We start from the raw sequence: 26810 nt of genomic DNA, 5'->3' as shown, positions 1-26810 counted from the left end.
TCTAGAACACCTGTGTCCCAGGTAAACAGGTAGAAAAATAAAGTGCCACTACACACAGGCTCTTCTCACCAAAAGATTTGTCTGTCCCCTTTCAAACTCACTTTACAGGATGTGTAATGCGTCTCACACTTCAACCATTCAGGATTCCAGGGTCTTTCCAGAGTCCTGTTTCGGAGGACAAAACATCATCTGTACAGAAGGAAGGAATTACTGGACCATAACTGTAGTGCTTCAGAGGCATGTTTTTTATGCTTATAGGCTAAATTATAGAGCTTGCTGAAATTAAGAAAAGATGATACCATTTGCTAAATAATCACACAAGGGCTTTCTTCAGACCTCCCCACTGTCTTTGTGGGGGGAAAGCATTCAGAGTTGCAGCTGAGGTTTGAGCTGACTAGTGGAGAAGGACATATTGTGGGAACAATATATCATATATATATATATATCTCTTCTAGCTTTTCTCCTAAAAGTCTAAGAGACTTTTAGCAGCTGATAATGTAGTTTGAAAGAAATAAAGGATCAAACTACTGAACTGACATAAATCAGAGTAGAAACTTTAAAAGACACACACACACTACATTTTGCTAAGATTTGGTTATATGGTCAACAAGTACAATACCAGATATTATGCGGGCCCTAATTGTCCCTGGGAGGGCTCAGAGATGTACATGACAGCTTTTCTCTCTTCAGTCCCCAGCCCTTTAGAGCATGAAGGCCACTTCTGAGGCTCTGTAGAGAACCTTGCCCAGATTATTGCAGAAAGATACATAGCTATGCTCTTCCGCTCTGTCAGTTTGTAAAAAATAGATTACTTGGCAGCCAAACTATCCAAGGGAAGAGGGACAGAAAGACGTCATTCTTTCACGGCAATTGAGCTATTTTTCTGAGAGCAGGGCTAAAGAAACAATGGCAAAACTGGGGGACCTATAATCTGACTAAAAGCTTTATATCAAGATTTATTAGTCCCAAGCAGAGATCTTTTTACAGCAGAGATCTTCATTTTAACTCACTATTTTATTCTCCTCATGCATATACATTTCTCTAAACATTCAGAAAGATATACATGTATGAGGAACAACATATAAAGTATAGTGTTTCCTGAAAAAATACAACAGGCCACTGCAACATCACTTTGTGCTTGCCTGGGTAGGATTAAATGACAAACACATGCAAACCTCTGAATTCTGCACTCGTCCTCACAAACACTGAAAGGCAATTTGCAATGCACACTCAAATTGTAGAATTACAGATATAATAACTTCTGTAGTTAGTCCAACTGAAACCACTGGAAGTATTCACATGGGTAAATTAAGGTTATAGTCTTTTGCAGTGTCTGAGCCTTCCCATGGCTTCCTAACAGAGAATTAGAATGAGTATTTCACACCATGTACTTTGGTGAAGTGACAGGCTCAAATGACAAGGCTGCATTAGCAACATCTGTGGTATCATGACATTTGAGATTTGTATAGCTACATTTCTGGCACTTCATTGCTTGATTAAACACCTTGCTCTATTTACTCAAGAAACCAGTAGTCAGAAGCTACAGCTTACCTTCCTGAGTGCTTAATCATTCACTACTCCTTTCATGAGACAAACTCGACATTAAAGCTACATACAATGTCTGGAAGAAGATTTCCAACTAGTTTTGGCATCTTGCTTGTGATAGGCAGGTAAGAGAAAACAACTGATGGAGGTTTTCACAGCTGATTATACAAACTATTGGGATAAAATTCCCCACACAGATTCTTGGGCCAAAACTGGCATCTTAAAAATAGCAGTTTGTCACAACATCAGAAAGCATAACCTTGTTTGCCAGGCAACCAATTACTAACAGCCACAGTACGAGTCATTGAAATCCACCGCTCCTCCTACCTAGCATTCCCTCTTCCGTTTCCTGCAGTAAAATTATTTTAAAAGGAGTAGTGAATAGGAGATTAGCAATATCACACAATATTTAATATTTTCTATTCATATAGAAACTGCTACTCAAACACTATAAAAGTTAAAACAGAAGAGGAAAAGAACAATTCCCCATACTCTATTTTGTATATTTGTTTTCAGAATTCATAGAACCCTTTACGTGTTTTCTTTTTAAAAGCATGCTGGGGTTTTATAATTATTTTTAAAAGCCAGCTGTGGTTTAATCAACCATCTGATCTACATTACGATAACTCTTCTAAACAACCCAAACAATAAAATAAATATGTATGCAGTAAAGGGAAACAAAAGTGTGTACAAAAAAGATAGGAAGAAAACAGCAGACTTTGGTTTCAAGCCCCCTAGAGAGTTATTTATGATCATCAGGAAGAAAAGAGTCACTTTAAAATAATGAAAACCTTTCAATGTCTATACTCCACTGAGCACAGAATCTTACAGTAAATGCTAATCTAACAATAAACTTCACTCTGTTGGGACCGCAACATTTTATGCAAGTAGAAATGAGTAGTACTCAGGATGAGATCTTGACTCTACTGCAAAGTCAGGGAAAGAATTCCCACTGAAGCTCAGATTTCATGCATATCCTCTTGCTATAGTTTGGGAATAGTATCTTGTAAACAGTACAAAAAGCCACAAGAAATAATCTAAACGACTTGAGATGTACATCAGAAAATTCACTAGAACAGCAGAACAAACAAATTACCATCCTTTTATTCCTCTCTGCAAAATAAATATGTGACAATGACCTGCTCAACAAAGATTTGAATCTTCTCCTCCTCCCCCTCCCCCAAAATTTGATGGCTAAAATATGAGTGAGCTATAAAATTTGGTCCTGAAGAAAGCAGATAGAAATCTCTCCATCAGGAATGACCTGAGTTCTACATCCACATCTTCAACTTTTGAGTGGCTGCGGCAGTCCTAATAGAATGAAAACAGAATAGATTATTTTCTCTCAAGATTTCTGCAGTGAGCACCCCTGACCCATTCTTTTCAGTAGCTCAGCAGTGTTTCTCATTTGCCAGCTCCTTTTCCAAATTCTTCACTTTAATCAGTGTATAGTGTGCCAGCATTCTTGGGAAAGCAGTGAGAAACACTTCATTCAACACAAAGCCTTTATGGTAAAACAACATATAAAAAGCTTTTCATCCTATCTATAACTGTAATAATTTTTTCATCAAAATATATATATTTTTTTAAAAACAAACCAGTAGATATAGTAGTAGATGCTCACTCTCCTCACCCCCATCCAGCTACTCTCTTGTCTGTCTCAAAAATCATTTATTTCAGGAAATCTTTCAGTGCTAAAGCAGCACACACAAAAAAGGATACTATCCTTCTTTTCAGACAGTCTTGCTCCAAAATTAGGAGTCAGGATGGTCAGAGATAACTACACTAAATTCTTTCAGAATCATACTTCCTTCCAAAAAATTGAAGTTAGACCCTTTTAAGGTGTCAAATTGAGTACCCAGCATCACTCTTGCTCCAAAATTAGGAGTCAGGATGGTCAGAGATAACTACACTAAATTCTTTCAGAATCATACTTCCTTCCAAAAAATTGAAGTTAGACCCTTTTAAGGTGTCAAATTGAGTACCCAGCATCACTGATCATTCTCAAAGCAACAAAGAGTTCTAAAGTGAACTCGCCACTTAGGACAAGTCAACTCACAACTTTGATTTCATTTCAAAACTATCAAATTATTTAAATTGTAAGAAACTAAACCAAAAATCTGAGAAGGCCTCTAAGTGACTGCGAGATACTGTTCACTAAGTCACTCACAGACTTTGCTACTTTTTTTCCTACCCATAGGCTGGTATGTACTTGATTACACTAGTTATTCTGAATATAAACGTAACCAGGTAAAAGTCTGGGCAGCTCACCAGACTCACCTCACACAAATGCATATCATGCCATGAGGAAGAGAGTAAAGCAAGCCACAGAAAAAAATAGTTTTCCTCTCTAGGTACATTTCACATGTAGCACGTGTAAAGTAAAACAAGTTAGAAGAAAAGTCTTCTAAGAGGAGGAAGTTCTTTTGACTCACTTCTATGGACTTAAAGCACTAGAGCACTTCTATATTTAGTGCTCTCTTTATCTCACATCTTACAGTACCCTCTGTGCATTCTTTAAGAGAGAAAACATGCTCACTAAAGTGGTCCTAAAATTGCCTACAGTACACATCTAAATATAATAGGGAGGCAGAAGCATATCTGATAGAGAACAAGTATTACAGAAAAAGAACTGTTATCACACTCTACACAATCACATCTTCCCCTGCTCACACTGTAGACACCTGGATGATACACTTTATTTCAGAGTCTGCATTTTCTAAAATGGATTTCTGTCTTCTTCCTTCCCCTTCCTTCAGCTTCCTCACAGTCTTTAGTTTTATTTTAAAGCTGGTTTTTCTGTAGAGCTCCCAAGTAGATGTAGTACTGGATTGGTAAACTGCCTAGCAGCTTCAAGATTAAAATATTCTATTTATTTGCAAGGTAGGTGAATGATACATGGCAACAGCGTAAGTTCTCCTTCACCACATCCACATAGCCTAAGTGTCCTAATGGCAATAGTCCAGGACTGTGTCTGAAGAAAGGAGGGTAGCTGGATTTGCATGAGCTTTGGGGCAGCATCAGCAATTAAGGTACTGAGAAACACTGAAATGTTCCTGGATTGCCTAAGAGAAGTGGGGAAGGTAACCCCTTGTTGCTAGATCACCACAGATTTTCAACGACATTGATTCAGGAGATGCAGGAGGGAGGTTTGCCCTTAGAGGGTTATATACCAACAGCATACTGGCATGTTAGGCAGTCAGCAAATTTTACATAGCAGTCTGTTATGAAATTGTCAGTAGCATCTCTGGGGGGATACAGAACCTTCTCTCCCATGTTTCACCCCCAACCTTAAAAAAATCCAACCAAAATCCCAACTTCTCTCCTGATTCCAATGTGAAGTTTTCTTTGTAGCATGGTTTAAGAAATAAAGGCTGAAAGCAGTCCTCTTTTTCACACTTCTGGAATGACACTGTCTTGTTATCATTAATTTTATTGTCATTCTCATTCTTCCTTCCTCCCTCTATTATTTTAATTCCTTTTGTATTTGAAAACCAGAGAGATTCTAAGGTGTAAAATGAGACAATTTTGAAGATTTAGCGGTTTTGTCTATTTTGACATATTTAATACATGTGTTTTGTAGGATTAACCTTAGCGTCCATGATTATAGTCTTCCATTTAACTTGCAATTAAAATGGAATTGCTGTGCAAGGACAATCAGAGCAGTACAACTGCATACCTTTTCATCCAATCCATTAACAGAATATGGGTAGCAGTGAAGTAGTCTCTTTATCCTGGCTGCTTCGCTTTGAAATTTGCAGTGATTTTCTTTTCTATATGACCCATTTAAATAAATTACTAAGAAGTAAATGAAACTTCTACGGAAATTGCTTTTCTATTGTTAAAAGTGGGTAATTTTATAAAGAAGTGTTACTAGTAAAATGCCTGTTGTGAAATTTAGTTGTGCTTTCAGTCTAATGGAAGGTTACATGGAATGCTCTCAGACATGTTTTTAAGCCATAATGATCCCTTTTCACCCTCTCTCTTACAGTGATACTTTCTGCGGATGGTGCATTTGAGTCTTGCAGGGCATCAGTGTTATTGTTTATACAGGTGACAAATCACAAGCCAACTTTTTGTATTTAGTTGCACTACTTAATAGTAATCAAGCCAACTTCAAAGGTAACATGATTTCCACATCAGGGAGCTCTAGAAAAAAAGCTACTTTTTACCAGAAAAAACATGAAGTATTTTCAGTGGTTCCTGACACTGAGGAGGTGTATGACATGACACGACAGAATTGTCTCTAGAGAAACAAAACACATGAAGAAACTTCAACAGAAAGATACTTGATCCTTAGCTTTAAAATCAGAAGGAAACCCGGGAAAGGTACCTATTTGAAAGAAAAAGTAACTTTAATCTAAATCATGATGAAGAAAATGTCTGCGTAACTCATAGAAAAAAAAATAGGAGAAGTCGATTCATAAAACCATGTTTCTTTCCCCACCTGCTAAATGGGCGCTGAAATTAAGGGGAGCTGCACATAGAAAATATTATTTTTGAAAAGTCTGCCTTAGGTATACCTTATTAACAGAGGTCATAATTCTTTTAGTACTTTTTAGTGGGATGACAAGCCAAAAAGGATCAGAAGGAGAGAGAGGAAGGGCACACCAGGGATTTCATTGAGCTTGGATTTGATTTCCAGATATCACAAGAATTTTTAAAGGATTAGGCAGAGTTTGGATTAATGGCAATACACTGTTCACTAATAGTTATTTTAGTGGTCTGTGAAAGAAGTCCATTATATTTAAGTGGTCGAAATCTAGGGGCAAAGCGCTTCTTCGCTGCCTATTTACAATGAACAATGCACATGTGCTTCTCCAGCTTCTGCATTCATTACACTAGAGTCGTGAGCAGAATGATCCTCTCCTGGCCTTTCCAGGGCACGTACACAGAAAAGGGTAGAGTGGGCCACCATATCTTCTCTACTGAAACTGGACCCGGGATGGAATTACCCAGCAAATGGCAAAATCCAACAAAAGATATCTGATTAAAAAAAGAATAAAAAATTAAACATATCTCAGAGAAAAGCTCTGGAATGGCAAGAAAGACATGCTACTGCAACATAGTTTGACATTAGCTTTCTATTTTTCAAGTGTACTGTATTATCTGGACCATTCTCTTTTTCATATCAACTTCTTCAAAAACAAAATTGTAGATCAAACTTTTACTTAGACTAAAAGTAGATTCAGATTTATAAAAATGGCCTTTCTTTATTACCCTTTTTGCACACAACCTGTGCTAAGCCTGAGTAGCAAGGAAGTCAGCACAGAACACCTAATGTGAGGATAATGAATAGGTCCAGAAAACACTACGGGTGCTTACACGGACTGAAAAGAACATCTTTTTTATTTTCCTGATACTGTGACTCTCCCCACCTTTTTTCAGCACTACCCAGGTACTTAGTTTCTCTCCTTTTCAGAATGATGTGCTCAGAATGCACGATATGAAAGACGGCTGCTTCACGCAACACAAAACGCCTGCACTGAGTGCAGCTTTCAGTGCTAAGGGAAGGTGAGGGACTGCTAGTAGGGCCAAAGCTTCAATATCATCTCTCTCCAGCAGCATGTTTACACTAGCTTTTTTATGCAGAATGGCCGCTCCGCGAGACTTTATCCTTAGTTAAGGCTGCGTGAGCAGGGCACATGGGCTGGCTGCTCCCTGGGGCTGAGACCCCATGGGCAGTGGGGGACGCTGGCGCTGCCGGGCAGGACCTCGCCGGCCCGGTCCCGTCCCACCACCCCACCCAGGGAGCAGGGCAGGCCGGGGGGGCTGGGGGGCAGCCCCTGGCAGCAGCCAGCTCCATGGGGATGGGCCACGCCAGGCCAGGCCGTGGGCCCGGGTCAGCGGGGCCCGGGCAGGGCAGGTCTGTGGGGAGCTGGAGAGCAGCGCCCCGGGGCGTCGCTGGGGCAGGGACCGACAGCCCCGGGCCAGGCCGACGTGGGGACCGGGCCGACGTGGGGACCGGGCCGACGTGGGGACCGGGCTGATGTGGGGACAGGGCCGACGTGGGGACCGGGCCGATGTGGGGACCGGGCTGACGTGGGGACAGGGCCGACGTGGGGACCGGGCCGATGTGGGCACCAGGCCGTGGGCAGGGGGGGGAAGCCCTTGGGGGGCGGTCAGGGCCAGCGAGGCCTGTTGATGCCCTTGGGGCCCTGACCTCCCGCTTGTGTTCCGTCCCTGTACGTGAACGGATGACTGAGTGGGGTTAGAAGGCAGAGCATCTTCTGATATCTCAGTGGAGCTGTAAGTTCACATGCCGCCATTGTAGCTCAAGGTGGAGCGAAAGGCCAATCTGTTAATTTGCGTACACATTTAGTTTAAATTGACATTTTCATTTTAACGCTCCAGGAAAAAAAATATTAACAGGCAAGACATTTTGGATTAAAATATTTTGATTAGTTACCTGATTTTTAAAACCAGCTTCCTCCCTTGCAGTATTTCTTGGATGTATTTGAGATTTTCATTATTACTGGGATATAGAGATAATTAAACATTATTTTCAACTTATGTCAGAATGGAAGCAAGAGGTAACTGGCAAATAATTCATGGTAGAAATAATTTTATGCCTTAGAATGGATTTGCTGCTTCATTTTCTTCAAGATCACGTTTGCCTAGAGATAGTGAACACTTAACATGTAATTTAGCCTCCCCTCCTTACAACAAGCTACCATTTAGCCTTGAAACCATGAGGGTTTATTTTCTCGTCTCTTTCCATCTGTGTGATGTTCATCAAGAGTTTTCTTTTAAGTCAGCAAGGTTGGCCCACCCAGGTTAGCTTGTATGATAAGATACTGCACACTGGAATGCCATTAAGCTCTGTTTTTCTTTGTTTTTTCAATCTCGGTATTTCACAAAAATTTGAGGTCTAATCCAAATTAATTACAGCCTGTTGAAAAATTATTGGAATTGATATGACAGATACTGATGGACATTCATGAAAAGCTTTGGTCCTCACTTTGGGAAACTATTGCCCATTTTCCAGATTGCACTGTTAGATTGTTTTGTGAAACTTCCCCCTGTGATGCTTGCCCTGTCTGCCTGACCTACCTGTCCTTCCATTTTTACCATCTTCACATAACATCAAAACTCTTACATTTCCCAGCTGAAGCTCTCGCTTACATTTCCTTTCAAGAAAACGCTTTCCCTCCAAACATCTATTCCTATATAGAACAATTTACATTTCATTGCTGTTCCCAAGCTTGTCAACATTTCTAAAGCACCAGTGCCTTCTCTGCAGAGGGAAAGGTTTGAGTCAGCTCTGTGCTACTCTTCTTTAAAGCTTTGCATTGCAAAATCAAACCCACCCTCAAGAGGCTTCCCTTTCAAAAGACTTTTGAAGCACAATACCAAAGGTGGCAACCTGTTAACACTGACAAGGTGGGATACACTGAAGTGGGATATACTGGAAGAAAGGCAGGAGCAAATCTGTCCACAGCATCTCACTTGTAAACTTGCATCTTACAGGTTATGACATCTTCATTTTTAAATATTAGATCAGGAAGATGCAATTATCTTCTCTAGCTCTCAAGCGTTGCCTATTCCCGCCCCCACCACGGACCCCCTGCCTCCCAGCAACAATCAAAATGTTAAAAAGCAGCCTGCAATGCCTGGAAAAGAAGAGTCAGGGCAGACATTTTTGTATTATTGAATCTATACTGAACTTTGTATTTTGTAGAAAGCAACAAGTCATAGAAGAACTGCAAAAAGCAGTAACAGTTCAAGAAAACAAAACAGTTTTCAGAGGAACAGTTTAACTTGCAAGGAGAAACTTAAACTTTAATTAACTTCTTTCTCTGACCAGCAATGCCATCTAGCAAGCCTTCAGAAACAACTCTGTACACACTCTTTCCTCCTCTTAATAACTGATGAGGACGTTAAAAATTACTTATATTAACTTTCTACAGAAGTTTCATCTTCAGAATGCCTCATTTCTGTTTTTCCTGTGAAATCAGTTTCTGACATGGCCACACACACACATCAACATGGAGGACAAGTACTCCAGCTTTTCCAATCATGTCTCTACTAATTTTCATTAGCTCAATTCAGACTATCTCCCCAGTTCATCAATTTAGTTTTGAACAAATTAATACATTATCTCTACCTAAATAGCTACAGGATAATTCATTAGATTCAGTCCTAGGCCAAGATTCAGCAATGCACTTTAGCTGTTGGGAATTGAAAATCTATGTAAGGGATTCAAAGCCAGTAAAATCTATAGGATTTACGTGTATGTTTAAAAATAAGTGTGTGTATGAAGTTTATCTTTACTGAATGGAGGCTTTTTTAAAGTAAGGAACTTATTACAGAATAATTTACCAATAAAGTCTTAAATGACTCAGTAAGAACAAACATATTCTGTAAATGCATTCAGATAACTGAGGACAATATGCAGCTAACTGACTGGAAAGGCAGTTTCAGTAAATCACTGCCATCCTATTTATAGGATATAAATTATGACAATGGAGATGTTGGGTCTTTAGAGAGATAAGTACATTGACTGCCTACAGAAAAAGGCCTCTGTCCTTGACTTACTAAGGACATTCTGGAAAGAGCAAGTTACGTGTATGTTCTTCTCAAAGGCATTAACTGGGTTTATTCTGAAACGTATATGAAGGCAAAAGGCTTATTCTTTGACTCCAGCTACCCATATTCTAAGATATCTTGACTGACTGGCATAACACAAAATCATGTCTGGAGGATCCTTCTTATGTGGACTGCAGTGATCTGCCTTAAAGAAAAGTAGTCATGACACAAGGCTGATGGAAACAGGAGGGGAAAAAAACCACCAAAATCCATATCAAAAGATCTTCAGGCTCTGAATTGGAGACGGAGGATATGCTGTCTGCTGGATGCTTTACTTTTGATACTGTCTTTATATAGAAGTTGCCAAGATGCTAGGCAAAACTATGAGTAAGTTAAAATAAGAACATAAACTCCCTAAGCTGATAATCATAGTGGCTCTCTATGACCCAGTCTGCAGGAAGGATTCCTACTTCTTTCAGTCCCTACAAAGTAGAGCACAAAGTTGTGGTATTCAGAATTGGTCTGTTGGGCAAGATGTCTGTCTGACTATAAGGTGCTCCAGAATACCTCCGAGAAAAGGTAACAGTAACTCTGTTGTGGCATTACTGATATAAATCCTAACAGAGAAAATTCAAGCTACATACTTAGTTAAGCAGCAAAGCTGAAGTTGAACTTAGCTGTCAGAGGACATTTTTTTTAAATTAGAACACGCAACACCTTCTGTTTAAATTAGAACACGCAACACTCAGGCCTGGCTGGCCTAAGTGCTTTATTTCCCCCTTGTAAGGGTTTTTTGCTTAGATTCTTTAGCTGATGATACCTTTTACTGTATTAGTCATGCAAGAATCTCTCAGGTCCAGCATTTAGATCAATGTGTGCTAAGTAGCAAATGCTGTGCCACAGACAAGCCCATGGAGAGAGTACTAGGGATTCAAAGGTGCCCTTTCTTATCCTGCCTTTTTGTGCATCCCATCAGACTAGCTTCTATATATACACTCTGTACAGTTGTATAGGCATAAAAGCTGATAGCCAGTCTGTGACTTGACATGAAAATTATATTGTGTACCCAAAGCAGCATAAAATCCGGAGTGAATGACATGCAAACATTTCAGCTTTCTTATATTTCTTCACTGTAGTGAAATCAAGCTTCAGAACTGTTTTTAAATGTTCTTTCCTAGTAAGTGAAATCAGACTCATTTTCACATACCTACCTCTAAAAGCTTCTTTACTTATTTGCTTTCATTTTTTAAGAAAACCATGAATAAAAGAAATAAAGACAATGAAATGCAAAAAATGGAATCACACTGAGAAAATAATACAATTTGCAAATTAACTTAAAACATGAAATATAGCCTGACATTGATGTATTGAAAGATAATTGTGAAAGGCCATTCCCATTTTCCACAAACTTTACTTAATCATGTCTTATAGATATAGTTTGATTGAGGCATTAATAAATATCTACTTTACTAGAGTTCATTTCTTTGATTTAAGATGTTATGAAAATAGAATTTTCCAGTCATATCTTCTCTATTCATCTTAAAATGTGTAATGAGAAAGCAGCTGGCACTCTTCTAGTCACATGCAAATTCAATTAAAACCAACATTTCTAAGGAGTTTTTCTTGATATATTTTCTCATAGATATAACTCAAAATAATTCTATGATGAAATAATAAAAATTGTAGAGCTAACTTCATGAATTCATCATGTTAGATACTGTAGATTTAGTATCATTCCCAAACAGATTAGAGTCTCGAATTTGTTTAGTATGATATTTGCATAATATTTGTGTCCTGGACATGTACCTGAACTGAATTAATAGCTTACTCAAATCTGAACCCAGACTTCTCAACACAGATGAACAATTTAATAAATGTATATCCCAAAAAGCAGATAGCAGTTCTTAAAGTATTTTTAATTAATTTAGACTTAACACATATACCTAGTATACATAAATGATCCTCATCTTAGCAGAGTGAACCTCCTCTAAAATAAATCCTTGCAAAATTCAAAACCCCATATTATCAAATATTAGAATGATGTACAGTAACATTTGTCTTGCATTACAGAAGTATAATTCCATTAATTCCAGGAAAGATTATGAAATAAGTAGGAAGATTTTGTTTGTTTGTTTAAAATACAACTAATACTCCTCAGCTAGGAGGGAAATAAAAGAGAGAATTTAATTAAATACTGGTCATTAATCCTTTCTGTGCTTCAAAAGCTCAAATGATATCACCTCATTTCATGAAACCTCTGCTATTTTTCTGTTTTCCAGTGACCTTTGCAGATACATGTATAACTGCTAAAGGAGGTAGTGTGCAAAGTTACCATTGCCTGAGCTGTACAGCTCTGACATAGCAATAAGAATTTATAAGATCTCTAAAATCACTAGTGCCTTGAAAACCTCTTTCAAAAGTTAGCAACTTTAAAAGAAATAAGCAAGGGCATCACTGCCTGTACGTGCTCCCATTAATGGTAAGTTGGTGAGATGCATAAAAATACATCTGAGCACCTCACGATCCATAATTAGCATTATTTTTGCAACATACTAGAAAAGTAAAAAAATAGTGTCTGTCTTTTTATAGATGGGGAACAGAGGAACCTGGTATAATTGAGACATATGCTTTAATTAGAGTGGCACAGGCACTGTGTGATAGCAGGCCTATCACAGCTTGTCTGCTGCAGAAATAAAAAATGCAAGTTTCAGAAGAAATGGGCACAAAACTTATGATTGCCTAACTCAAGGACAGCATATCTTCTTCTAGACCAGAGGCAAAAGCTGTAACCCATAATTTGTCTTGTTTCCTTCCACCCCTTGCTGCCTGTTTTGCATGGTTTTACACACCCATTCTCTGTACCCAAATGTATTTATGAGAAGGGAGAGAAGAAATCTGATCCCAAATGTCATCCCCATTTGTCAGAAACTGCCTAACTACCAGGTAACTTACAGGTTTCACTGGGAAGGTTTGACCCAGCCTGAGCTTCTTAACACAGCCTCCAAGGAATCAAAGGTGAAGCCATTAAAGGGCCCATTGTTGCAGTCCTCTTTAAGATTAAACATCTCCCTGTTTAATATGCTGAGTTATACTCACCTAAGCACCAGCATGGAGCTGTTGACACAGTACTAGGGAGTGATTTATCCTGCAGGCTAATCTCTAATGAAATTAATAATTTTAAAATCTATAAATACCGTGTGACTAGACTAACAAGCTATTCACATTACTATTGGAATTCAGCATTTTAAAAGATATATTAATTTTGCATTAATTTTACAGGGGGGGAACCAGAAATGTTTTCTGGGAAAAGCAGGAACAATAAACCTTTCAGTAGAAGCCACTGAAAATGATTCAAATAATATGGCTTTTATGATATATCAAGTATTTCCACTAGAAATTGAACAAGGAGGAAGCATAATGTGAGTGAGGTTGTATCTCTGTCCTCCTAACAGCAATGAAAGGGTCTTATTTATCTTGAGGTTCCAGTACGAGATTTGTTCCCTTTGTGAAGATACAGTTTTCAGGCAAACCTTGTGATTTACACCTCTCATTGAACTCTCCAGCTGACTGCTTACCCAATATTGAATGCATCTAACTCTCCCAGGTAACGCTGGGCAATTTTTTAAGGAAGAAACTTCATGCTCTTGCCTTGTTGAATAAAGGACTGCATTAAAAGAACAAGGGCTCAGGGGCAAATCTAGGCAGGATTATCAGAAACAGACAGGTAGTGTGGCTCACAGCTAACATCAAGGCACTCAGCTGTCACCCCAAGCCTGAAGCCGAAGCCTGGGGCACTGGAAAAGCAAAGCAGACGTCAATCTTGTTCTACCTTTTTTAGAATACAGGAATGAGCAGGTTATAGATTAAAAATGGAGGCAGTCCTTTCTCCCTCTGAACATGGACAGTTTTTGAGGACAATGGGAGAGGAGCTTGGACCTTAGGTATGTTTATTATAGCATATTTATTCAGTTCTTACAATATGTTCCCTGCTGATCAGGACCAAAAGAAAAATAATATAGGCCATACTCATATAAAGAAATTATTATTGTAAATTAATTATCTTCTGAATATTTTCTTTTAAGTTATTAACATTATTAACCAGTCTTTTGGTGTGTTTATATTAGGGCTGTCCTGCTTGCACTGTAACATGCACAGTATGGTATTACTACCACACTAAAAAAAGTTAGACACAAATTTGGAATGTACAAAATGCATGACTTGGTAACCTACAATATTATGAGATCTTTTCCTAAGCAGGAATTTGTATATATCTCTGGCAGTGTAATATTTATATCACCACATTTTGTCAAGCATACATAGTAACATATAAATACTCAATTCAAACAGAAGCATAATCCTTGCAGAAGATCCTACCCTCTATGCTTGTTAGTGCTGTTCCCTAAAGCTCTTTCTTGACAATACAGTACACCTTTAGTGACAATCCGTAGCTTAAGCCATGTGGCTCAGCGATTTTAAACTAGTGAAGATGTGCAAAAAGCCTCTCTGTGCTCTGTTACATAGACCTTGGTTCTGTTAAGAAACTGAATTTATAGTAAGGACCTGTGTTTGCTGGATGTAACGCTCATGCTTGTGACACCACTGATCTCCAGTCAGAGCATGTTGCCTTTTCCACTGCAGTTACCCAGACAGATGAACACACGCATGCAAATTCTGTGGTGCAGTCACGGTTTGTGGTACTCTTTGAAAAACATTCCCTCATTAAGTTGAACCTTGAAGCTCCAACAGCAAAATTTACAATGTTTGGAACAGTTAAAAATGTTGCCCTTCTGTTACAGAAAATAGAGGTAAGCAGGGTGGAATAACCAGGGCACAGGGAAAGGCTCACTCTGTTCCTAAATCTATCTTTCCAAAATTAAGAAAACATTTACAAATAACAAGTATTATGAAGTAGTAGTTAATTCCCTACAAATCAAAATGAAAATGTGAGAAGACAGGGCTTCTTTTTCAGACTCAGAGAAGGATTTACATGCCAAAAAGTACATCTCTGCCTGCTGCTGCCTGCAAGCTTTCTTTCAATTGCATTCTTAGACTGCCATGGTTAGATTATTACTAGCACTGGCTTACGAACAGACTGAATCTCAAAATCATCTGTGACCTATTGCTACAACACCTACAACCTCTAGAACTGGAAAAGACTGAAGAAATTACAGGCTTTATTTCCAGTTTAACAATGTTTTTCCTGTATAATGCCCAGTGCAATTTTTGAAAAAGCATTAACAAAGTATTATTGTCATTGCAGCATTTGCTAAAAAATACATCACAGCGTAGGTGACGATTATTTTTCAAACATAAGGCAAAGCTTGTGGATAAGTATATTATGGCATAATTCCTAATACTGCATTCAACACATGTGATCTGTTCTTTCCTAACCAGTTCATTTATGCAGAGGGTTAACATTTTTCTTGGAATTTGCATCTAAAACAATTGTATAGTAATTAATTTACCTATGAACTTCTTGATAAGAATTGATAAAAGGTTTTAAAATAATCATTCAGGATGATCAAGTCTGGAATTGAAACTCTTGTATTTGGTAGTAACAGTAAAACATTTAAGTACTCACATAATGAATTACCTAGTGACCATGTGGAGCACTGGAGTTGAATACCAAATGGCTTTGCCATGGTTGACAATATCTAAGAATACCAAGATACATAGTTAAGACAGCAGATGCCTGGTGGGCTGCTTAATGGTCAGGGAAAACCTGAGTGATTCAACAATGCTATCTTCTCCTAAAAGTTTGTGACCAATTCATGAAAAATAAACTCTCAGTCAAAATTTGCCAGAGTGACAAATTCCCCAAATTGCCAAAAGGTGGCTTCACTCAATAATTTCTTTAAATGGCTTATGAAATTCTGCTCCCCTCAGAGTTGCAGCACAGGAGAGAATTCCACAGCTACAAATCTCAGCACCTCAGTGCTGGGGAAGTACACTTAAATGCTGGAAGTTGTTCTTCCTCACAATGGGAAGGATAAGTGAAATCTTTGCTTCCTGTTCCCCAGGTTATAGGTATCAAGCTCCAGCTGACCACTGGGAAAATTTCAGAGATCAATTATTCCTCCTGTAATGTTAAGTGCAGGTGTTAGCCAAGAGAAATGTCTCCTGGATGTGCTGACATCACTTTAGCCTGTAGGACTTCTTACAGCATCACCTTCTCAAACAGCACTTTGATCCTCCCACAGTCAAAGTGAGTCAGTGGCCCAGAGTTTGTTGCAGCAGGTCTGCTTCCAAGTGTGAGCCATCAAGAGACACTAAACAGGGTGAGTCATATCAGCTATCTTGATATTGTCACCACCTTTATCAGCTTTACGGCTACCATGAAACACTGATCTTTAGAATGGAAACGATGATAGTTGAAGTCAAGCCAGGGTTAAAAGCTAGTTATTACTGACAAAGGGCCCATAATATCAGCTTTTTCCTTCTTGACAGCATGTCTCTCCAATAACAGCACAAGGAAAGGACCTATTTTTGAATGAATGTACGTGATTATTTTTTTTCTTTGCATGAGTGGAGAACTAAAGCGAAGATGCCTCTCTTGGGCAAGGGCTCGGATCAAATGACCTCTAGAAATCCCTTCCGACATAACATTTTTCTACAACTCTGTGACAGCAATTCTTTCTGTCCTGCATGTCTCCCCTGCTAACTTATGAAGCTACATAAAGTGACTGCATAGGCTCTGGGCATTGGTCTATACAGCAGCTAGTTCAGAGACAAACACTAACCTGTTAGGTGCTGTTTTGAGGTATTTTCACTCACCTTCTAAGTCATCCACCACCCTTCATTTTTTGTGACTGACACCGAAGGAGCCAACCTGGGAAAGGAGAGTAGCTATTGCACAAATCTAAGCGGGCAAAATACACATATTCTACAGCAGCTGTATTTCCCTTCCCTATAAAACCTAGAACATAGCTTTGAATTTACTGGACAGGATAACACTTTTCAGTCAAGAATTAAATATTAGGTTACAGGACATAGGTCTATGAAAGTACCAGTTCACTGCTCAGTCAAAAAATGCAAATCAAATCCCAGAAATCATTTAATACAATCCTTTATTCGCTATGTTCTTTTATAAAAGAGCTGGATTTCTTTTAAAAAAAAAAAAGAGATATGCTTTGTAACTGCAAACAGGGTTTGCTCATTTTCTACTACCTTTCTGAAACCCTGATACCATTGACACAGGAAAGGGTTGCAAATCATTCTATCAATGAAACAGGTGGATAAGCTTACTTGAGGGAGCTTGTCTGCACATGGCACAGGAAGTAATGTCTTTACTTCTGGTGGAGACTGCCCCATTACCATAGTGGCTTCACGTCAATCACTCCTGAGTTTATGCAAGCTTGAGAGTTGCATAAAACTTTGCCCTGTGCAACCAATGTTTTTTTTCTGTGAACCTCTCTATGGGTACCCTTCTGCAGACCAGAAGGAAAGGCACAGAGATCTGTTGCAGGTTGTCAACGATACAGGCAAATCACTACAAAGCATTAGAACACAGGTATTCCAGTGCCTCACACTGTACCTCAACACTTAAATGTGTTTCATTTCCAAGGACTGAGTGCTAGAAACTATAACCACATTTACAGTTGAGAACTTTGGTGGTCTAGCAACAAATGTAGTGACTTGAACCTTGTATGCAGATGGATATCTGTTTTTTCAGATATGCTTCAGAATGAGAATTCAGCTTTTGTTTACATAACTGTAGATCCCCAAAGGTATATTTTAATCTTTAGCTCCTGTTGTGGGTAGGCAAAATTGTTATTATTGCTTCACATTATCTCTCTTTCCTTGGAACAGGATAATGTGGATCTTGGTGACCTGATGTTTTCACTCTGCTACCTTCCAACAGCTGGTAGACTAACTATTACAATAATAAAGGCAAGAAATTTAAAGGCAATGGATATCACAGGAGCATCAGGTAGGAATGAATTTAATGCTCAATGTGGATTTCTGTCCCATTTCCCTCCTAAGACACAGAATTCAGCACTGTCAAATCCCAGAAACTAATTTAAATAAGAGTTCATAGATGACTTTAAATACTAGCAGGGAGCTGCAGAGCTCCCAGAAAGGAGCTACAAAGAAATAGCTGGCTTTACTACATTCAGGAGTTTAAAATAATTATAATTCTCTTGAGAAATATAAGCCACTAATTGTTACACTTTGAATTATATTTAACCATACATCAGAAAATCCCACTGTGTAGAATATTGTCATCTTCTATCTATCCTACAAATCTGTACAAGTAATTAGGCTGTTATAAATAGGCTGATACACAGGCTGTTGTATAAAACAGTCATGTATAACACAGTTCGGTGGATATTTTAATACCCTTTGAGAAGTCGGTACACAACAAGGAGCTTCTTGAACCTAAACTGTTCATTATAAGCAGTCAACCAGGTAAAGCTTTCAAAGCTGCACTGCCTCCCAGGCATTCCATGGTAAAAAAAGAAGCTCAAATTCCAGTCAGGTCCAGGTGACTAATTCTGCAAGCAGGTATGGGCATACAAGAAGACTGCACCCTTCACTTTCCATTTATGTTTGCTTAAAAACAACAAAAGAAAACCAACATTGTTCTTATGATTCACACAGATCCCTACGTGAAGGTTTCTTTAATGTGTGAAGGAAGGCGACTAAAGAAAAGAAAAACTTCCACCAAGAGGAATACCCTTAATCCCGTTTACAATGAAGCCATAGTCTTTGACGTCCCTCCAGAAAACATTGACCAAATTAACTTGTCGATAGCTGTTATGGATTATGACCGGTGAGATACCTGTAGCTGTAAAATAACATCATCTATTGGCTTATAAAATCTTGCACAGTAGATTTGCATCCAGAAACGAAGTTGTCATTCTTTCCCAATAAATGGGAAATTAATGTCATGTTGAGTTTGGTAGAAGACTAAAATTTCTTGGATCATAAGGCAGAATTTCCTTTCTAAATTTTAAAATATAGATTTGCATCCATAACTGACATAACTAAGCTGCATATATGTTTGCCAGAACTGAAATAACTGAACATGTAGTCAGTCCACACACTGATGTTCTGTTTGTGCACAAGTATGCTAACCCCTTAGACACATGCCTCCATTTCTAAAATTGTGGTTTAGAGTTTACTTGTATTTGCAACTAATTACAGAACACAGGCAAAGAACTTTTTACATTCTTCATGCAAAAATAAAAAACAAATGCACACAGACACACAGTGTATGCTGTAATGGGGAAAATACTAAATTATTCTGACTAGTGGGAAATGCAAAGAGCTAACCTACATATTTTATAGTTCATTATATTTTTCAGGCAAGAATTAATTCTAAAAATCCATGATTAATGTTTCTAATGAAATATGTAAATGCTATGGTTCTAAAGGTAAAATTTTAAGAAAAAAATATTATGGAACATTTTCACAGTGTAGGTCACAATGAGGTCATTGGAGTATGTCAAGTAGGCAACGATGCAGAAAGTCTAGGTCGTGACCACTGGAATGAAATGCTCTCATACCCTCGGAAACCCATTGCTCACTGGCACCCTCTTGCAGAGGTAAGACTTTTATTTCTTGCTTCTCTATTATTGTAACTGTGAATATCCTTCCATATGGCATTAGACGTTGGATAAAATTTTATGAACAAAACCAAGATCCACATGCATGCACTAAATCCTACCAAAGGGCTTGGAAACTCTGATATTAAAGTCAAGCATAACACGCAAGTCTGCTCCTTTCAATTTTAAGGAGACAGAAAGTAATTCATGTCTTTAATATATACATGAAAACACCAAACATTATACACTGGATTAAGGGTTTGGTTTTGTTTTTTAAATAAGATCTTGGGTAGCTTTCACTGATAATTGAGATGAAGAAATGGACCTTGTTTACAGAACAACCAAGACCTATTTTTTTTATATATAACAACCTAATTTGACTTCTTCTCTCGTAACAATATAACATCCATGTCACTGGCACATCTCAAGGGATGCCTAACTGCACTGAAAAAAAAAATGTTTAAGTGTCTCTGGAGATCTGAGGCGCTGATAAGAAGCGACACAATCAGAAAAGCTTTTCAAGGTTCCTATGGTTTTTTTGTTTTGTTTTGTTTTGTTTTTTGTCTTTAGGGCCCTATTCAGCAGAAATGTTATGCAGGTCTTCTGCGCTTGGATGGCTGCCGAAGAGGCTTCCTCACCCTTTTAACCTATTCAGCAGAAATTTGGCATTCCTGTTGAACTCTTTCTTAGCCATATCCTCAGGGGCTATTCCACAGAGTCCAGTGGGGTAAAGATGTCCTTTTAATCCCTCTGTCTAATCCTCTCCCCAATACAGGGAATACTAACCCTGATTCATGAGACACAAAAATTCATCAAAGATCTAACTAAATTGCTTCCTAAGAGTTACCATGACTTACTTTTATTATTGCTATCACTGGCTAAAGTCAGGCAGTAATCCCAGTCAAAAGAAACTACTATGTTTATGAACAGCCACAATGTTACCCGCAATGCTGAAAGACAGGAAAGACCATAGTATTCATATGAAGCCACAAACGATGCCATAAGTGCCTAATATACAGAGGCAGGCAGTTCGCAGCCTCTGAGCATACTTTATGCATCAGAGTGCAGCCATGTCACTAGAATGCAACTGAGGAGTTCATCTACTTGGTTGTAAGCACTAACCCTAGGCATTTCCATAAATAATTGTTGGGCAATAGGAACATGCTACAGAATGGCAAAAATACCACAGTCTTGCCCTGTGTCCATAAGTGATTACATTTAATAGTGCGTGGGGACCACAGCAGCACAAGTTTCAGCAGGGAGACCTTTGAGTGCTCACAGGCTCTGTTGCAGTTGGAGTGCACCATGCCTTTTCAGAGCATGGGTGCTGCCAACATGCAAGTATGTTATGAAAGAAGATTAAGCAAAGTAGGGGAGCTCTGCCTATATTTTTGTGCCTTCAGTGACAAGCTAGCTACTGGCTGAAGTGCCACACTTGAAATGACTACCTGGGCATTTGGGAGCTGGGTTTAGAAAACACATTGCCCAGCTCTCAGCTGGAGCCAAGCAGTGATAGGAATGGCTTAACAAAGCACGTAAGGAGTAGTGTAATTGTTACTATTTCCCAGAATACGAGAAGGTCTCTTAGCAGAAGTTGTGTACATCCTTATATCCAACCTGTCTTCCCTCTGATAAATTTTATTGCAGCCAGAGCCCACAATTAGGTTTTGACAGCTCTTCCCTTCCTACAGGCATCCTGTTCTTTTCATACATGCCTGGCTAACTTCTTTAGATTTCATTACTGTGGATTGCTTTTCATGTCACTGAGCTAAACAGAGACATATTTTTTTCCTTCCCAGGAATCAAGTGGGGGAGGGTGTCCAGCGCATCCAGGCTGTGCAGAGAAATATATACACAGCATATCATTTTGGTTCCTGAATCAGGATTAGACTCAGCGAGAGCTTCTGGAACCTCTGTGGCCACAGCCATAGGAACCTGAATATTTGCTGAATAGGACCCTCAGTCTTCTACTATGTGAAGAGCTTTTGGTTTCAAGTAGTGTAATGTTATCCACTTGTAGCATTAATTCTCCAGCTGACACTATTGCTACTGATAGATTATTTGTATGGTCGTAAGCATTACCCAAATTCAAGTCATAATTTCTGTTCATTAGAAAAACCCAGGTTTTACAAGCAACATGATAGCAATGAAAACCAACAAATATGGGAAGCAACAACAAATATGGTACTTGTATTTGTAAAAAAGGTGCAGTATTGTGAATCAATAGCTTTCTAAGTCTTTTTTTTTCAAGAATTATTGTCATCAGACATTTATTTTTTGATGTCAAGTTGCATCCTCCATCTCAGTTGGTGCCTCCTTTCACCTTACATGAAAACAAATTAATATGGTTCTTTGCAGAAATCCTTCAAATCTGAAAAACTGAAAAAAAGTTCTGTTGGGTGAGAACAAGATACATATGGTATTTATAATGACAGTATGTTCTTTTAGAAAGAAGATAACCATCTGTATAACATGGAGGCTGTTAGTCCTCAACCTTTGTAGATGATTTTCCAGTCAATGTTTCTTAGTAGTGTCCATGCTGTTGCAAAAAGTTGGAAGCATATCACAGGTGGCTATGCTCTATCATACTAACAAGCACACACATGTGCGTGCATGTGCACATACACACACAATGTCATTTTAAAATGCTGTTCCAAATATATAGTGCCTGTGAAGACTTTCTTTATTATTTGTAGTAGAATTAACAGGGCTATTTTACATCATGGTATATTGTAAATGCTGTCAAATTCTGACCATTAAAAAAAAAAAATCAAAACACTGAACTCTTTCACATTATATCTATGCCCCCCAAAAAAGACCCCCTGGGATAAATTTTTTCCACTTACTTAGCCATGCATGGAGTTCTCTCTTCCTTCAAACTTTCCTAGAGATAATTTGATTCAAGCTTTTACATGGGGATTTTTATTAAAAAAATGCAAATTCAAAGTATGAGTATTTTATACAATCTAGTTGCCTGCTACGTACTTACAGATAGGGAGCCCTGGTCTTTATATATACGTCAGATAAGTTTATGTGCATACACATTGCTTCGTGTCTTGTATGTGTTGAATGCTCACCAAGCATTTTGGATTTGCAATTTTGCTGACACAAATATTGAAGAAAATATTTGAAATTTTGATCCAAAATCTGCAAAATTAGTTTTATAACCTATCAATTGAGGATATTCCAGAAAATCAGAATTGTTAGTGGGTAAAGCACAGCTTGGCACTTGCAGGAAATCTTGGATCTGTTGTAAATGTGTGCTGCAGCTATAAAGCAGAAGTCCTGTGAGTACAGTGGTTTTCAAAAATCTCATGCCATGCTATGGAGAATACAGCTACCACATACAAGGATACACTTGGCAAAATAAACAACTCTTCAAAACTTGCCCAAGCAAAATTCCAGACGGGTAACTGGGCATTTCCAGAAGAAAAATACGGATATAAGGTTGCCCTGTCAAAACTATTTCACTACACTTTCAACTGAAATTTTATATCAGCAGACCAGTGATAGGATACAACGTTCGTACCTGTTCATGCATGATCCTCACTTTAGGCAAAATCCTGCACTCTTTACCCAGGCTTATCTCCCATGAGTCACATGGGGAGATGGGCATAAGCAAAGAAGGAGGACCTCTTCCTTTGGAATGGAGTTCTTGGATTTCCTGGACAAATCATTATACATGCATCCCTGCCTGGAATGCAGAGCAGGCAGCTGCATGCTTTCCCACTGCAATGTTAGCAACAGTAACTTCTGTAAACAGGAAAACACCTATGCAGAAGGCTCATTTTGTGTCCATGGAAGAGCGCAGAGGCCTTTCTAAGATTTGTCTCTAGCAACTCAAAGGGGCATCAACTGAAAAGTAGTATCATTATAATTGCCGGTGTTTTTTTTTATTTTATTACCATACTCAGTTTATTTATTGCTCAAGGGTCTGGCATGAAGAGTATGATTTTGAACATGGCTCTATTAAAAAAAAAAAAGAAAAGAAAACTCTATTCAGTGAGCATTTAAAGTGGAATCCAGCACACCTCAAAGGCTTAGGGATGAGGAAGAAAAGCTAATTTTTAATTAAATTCTCCTAATTCTTGCTGACTCATGACTTGCAAATGGTTATTCAGGCTGTGGCATTACTATGTGACTTTTACAAATACCTGCCTTATCACTGCAGAGCATACACGGAATGATAGCTATTTTCTGTATTTGGATACAGAATCACCTTTGTATTCCACTTAACCAATGCTATTCCCTAGACCTGAAATATTTTCATGTTATGGTTCTGGTGCGCCAGTAGACTGCTGCTCTCTTTGGACTGTAGTACAATAATAGAACAGCACATTGGAAGGAACAGAGGATATCCTGCTACAAAATCACCTGAGGACCCAGAGAAAACTATGATCCCAATATTGTTCAGCCTTTCTTTTCTGAAATATGATTCTCAGAGGTAAATTAGTAGAAGGCTCACAGGAATAATTTCAAAGCTGCAACCCTCATTTGTTTTCTATTTCCTGAGAATACATAATTACGCTGTATGACAAGTATCGTAATTCTAAAATAGAAAAGGAAATCCCTTAGAAATGCATCTCAGCAAGATTTTAATCCCACTTCACTCATTAACAATGTGCTATTAAACTGTTACTTTTAGTATTCCATAACAAGCCACCATTTCAGATGTTGTTTTATGAAAAAGAAGTGTGTCAATGGGAAAGCCTTCCAAGCTGCTGACACTGAGGCAGAGTATAATGGGCAGTTATGTGATATTCCCATGCCAAAATACTCACAGCACAACCCTTCTGCAGTTGAGCGCTCAAATATTTCTTTATCTGTTTCCACTGAAATCACAAGATATTAAAAGCATTTCTGTTCTCTTTTGTTTCCTTTTTCCCTGTAAATAATCCTGGCAGTGGACAAACACACATGCATCTCAATGTGGGGAAGCAGGCACTATCAGAACAGAAAGCAAACATGGAGCATAAAAGCCCCAGTGCTCAAACTGTTCCTACCAGTCGATGCACACTTCAGCTTTCTATGCCAGCAGATCCATAAAACATCAAAGAAGTACATATGAGAAACTTGTTATATAGAGGTCCAATTTAACTACCAGTAGGGAAACTGCTGGTTCAATTCAAAGTGAGACAACAGGAAAAGGCAATGCAAAAGAGTAAAAATTAAGAGGTTATTTTAGTTCACCCTTCTTGGCTTCAGGGGATAGTTGTTGTTGGGGGGGGGGGTGTTTGTTGGTTTTGCTCTTTGGTTTTTTTGTTTGGTTTGGTTTCATTTCTGTGTTTTTAAAGACCAAACACGGCATGTGGCTATATTAACATGAGCATGCAAAGTTAGAGGTACAAGAGACATATTTACATGTTTATCACCTGGCAACATTCAAGCACTGAGGGGACCTATTTGCCATTGGAAAAAAAAGCTGCAAACTCTCTTTTAGTTTAAAAGTAACAAACAAAGGAGAAACAAACAAGGGAGGGGAGAAAGAGGACTGGAAATGCAGCTGAAAAATCTGTTTGACCCAGTTAGAAATTTATCTGAAATTACTTTATTGTTAATGCATTTTGTTTGAACAGAAAGAAGTGAAAAAAACAGACTAGGCGACTCAATCTGAAATGTCTTCAATTATAAGCTTTCTTCCCTTTAGAACAGTGCATTGTCAAATGATTACATCTCAGTATCAAGTGAGAAAACAATGGCTTTCTTATCTAGAAAGAAAAAAGCATGTAGAGAAAGTAATCCACAATAATGTAGAATTTAATAGAAGCCCTCTGTGCTGGAAAAAACGGCAGCAGGACAGACTTTGTAACAGCATCACCTTGAATCTTGCTATAATTAGTGCAAGGCCTTGCTTGCAACCATAATTCTGTTCTGAAGTGACAGCCTTAGAATATGTGAACCAAGCTAGGCAAGGTGTGAATTATCTTGTAAGGGCACTGCACATTCAAGGCTGAGTAGTTTCAAGAGCTGCGTTTACAGTTAATTTCTAATACAGTGGGTTGGGCAAGGAACTACAGCTGGAAATTCTCCAGGGTCCTGCAGTTCTCTGAAAGGACCTCCATCTCCTTGAAGGTCCGTAAAGAGCACTAATCCAGATGGCAGTGATGGGCACTATTCGGAAAAGGTATCATCAGGACATACCTCAACTGCTGCCCGAACAGAGCACACATGGCACAGAGGTGAAGATGACATGAGGATGTGTAAGCATCAGAGCTGTTTGTTTCTTTGTTTGTTTTGTCTGGGTTTTTTAGTTCCTCCTTCTTTTGCTCAAATGTAGACATTGTAAAACTGGAATGTTTTATTCAGTTGCATGCTGGCCAGCTGTCATTTTTAATACCCATTGCAAAGGTGCGTGAAGAGAGGTGTGTTGTTTTGGTATTCTTTTGTTTTTAATAACACATGAACATTGTACTATACTTTATTATTTCTTGTTCAATAAATAGTCCTGGTATCTCTATGTTTCATGTCTAATTTTGGAGAGTAGAGCCATACCTGTATCAAGGCTCTCTCAATTAGGTGGGCATTTTGTTTGTTTAGTAGAAATAATGCATGATTCCTTTTGCAGTGATGGTTTGAGGGACAAAAAATTTCTTAATTTTATAATACGTATTACAATCTTCTAAACACAAGTAAAAATGTACTGTGATTTATTTATATAAATCTAGTCTGAACAAATAAGTTTTGATCTTAATAAAAACTCTGTAAGAAACTGTGCAATTGTAATTTATTACTATTTTGTATTAATACATTAAAGTTCAATTCATTATTCAGAAAGCCAGCAAACACTTTGGAAATGTTTTAACTCAATTTTTCTCCACAGATGTTGTGTTTTGATAAAATAAATGAGACCAGAGAGACAAAGCTGTTAAAATGACAGTTACTTTACAGTACTCAAACATAATTTGGGGGTTTGGGTACTGAAACATCCTCTTGTTTCACCTCATGGCTGCAATCATCATTATAGAAAGATTTTGAGGGATATCAAACGTGAATATCATCTATACTTAAGAAGAAAATAAAGAAGCTACAGAAGTGCTTCTACCAAGTGACAATGTGTTAAATTATCAAAATTAGTATTTAGCATGGCAAGCTAGCAAAATTAGCAATCCTCCTGTCAACACCTGACATGTAGCTCAGGGAGATTCCCAGGGGTCCCCTGACGGAGCCCAGAAACAAATAGAAAAGAGC

At 38.4% G+C, this 26810-nt stretch overlaps 1 protein-coding gene across 3 annotated transcripts in view; it reads left to right on the top strand.

Annotated features, from left to right (window-relative positions):
* SYT9 (synaptotagmin 9) overlaps positions 1 to 26419 on the top strand; it is a 71995-nt gene extending 45576 nt beyond the window's left edge. Inside the window, exons 4-8 of one of the 3 annotated variants that reach the window (XM_075048174.1) lie at positions 17884 to 18004; positions 18676 to 18847; positions 19493 to 19622; positions 20193 to 20349; positions 21422 to 26419. In XM_075048174.1, the coding sequence (XP_074904275.1) occupies positions 17884 to 18004; positions 18676 to 18847; positions 19493 to 19622; positions 20193 to 20300 (531 nt within the window). In that variant the 3' untranslated portion in view covers positions 20301 to 20349; positions 21422 to 26419. Of the gene's footprint in view, positions 1 to 17883; positions 18005 to 18675; positions 18848 to 19492; positions 19623 to 20192; positions 20350 to 21421 lie in introns of those variants that run through there. The other 2 variants (XR_012653184.1, XM_075048175.1) reach the window with 2 other exon arrangements.
* The last annotated feature ends 391 nt before the right edge of the window (positions 26420 to 26810 follow it).

Source organism: Buteo buteo, chromosome 16 (assembly GCF_964188355.1).
Source record: "Buteo buteo chromosome 16, bButBut1.hap1.1, whole genome shotgun sequence".
NCBI lineage: Eukaryota > Metazoa > Chordata > Aves > Accipitriformes > Accipitridae > Buteo > Buteo buteo.
This window is presented reverse-complemented; position numbering and strand designations above follow the sequence as displayed.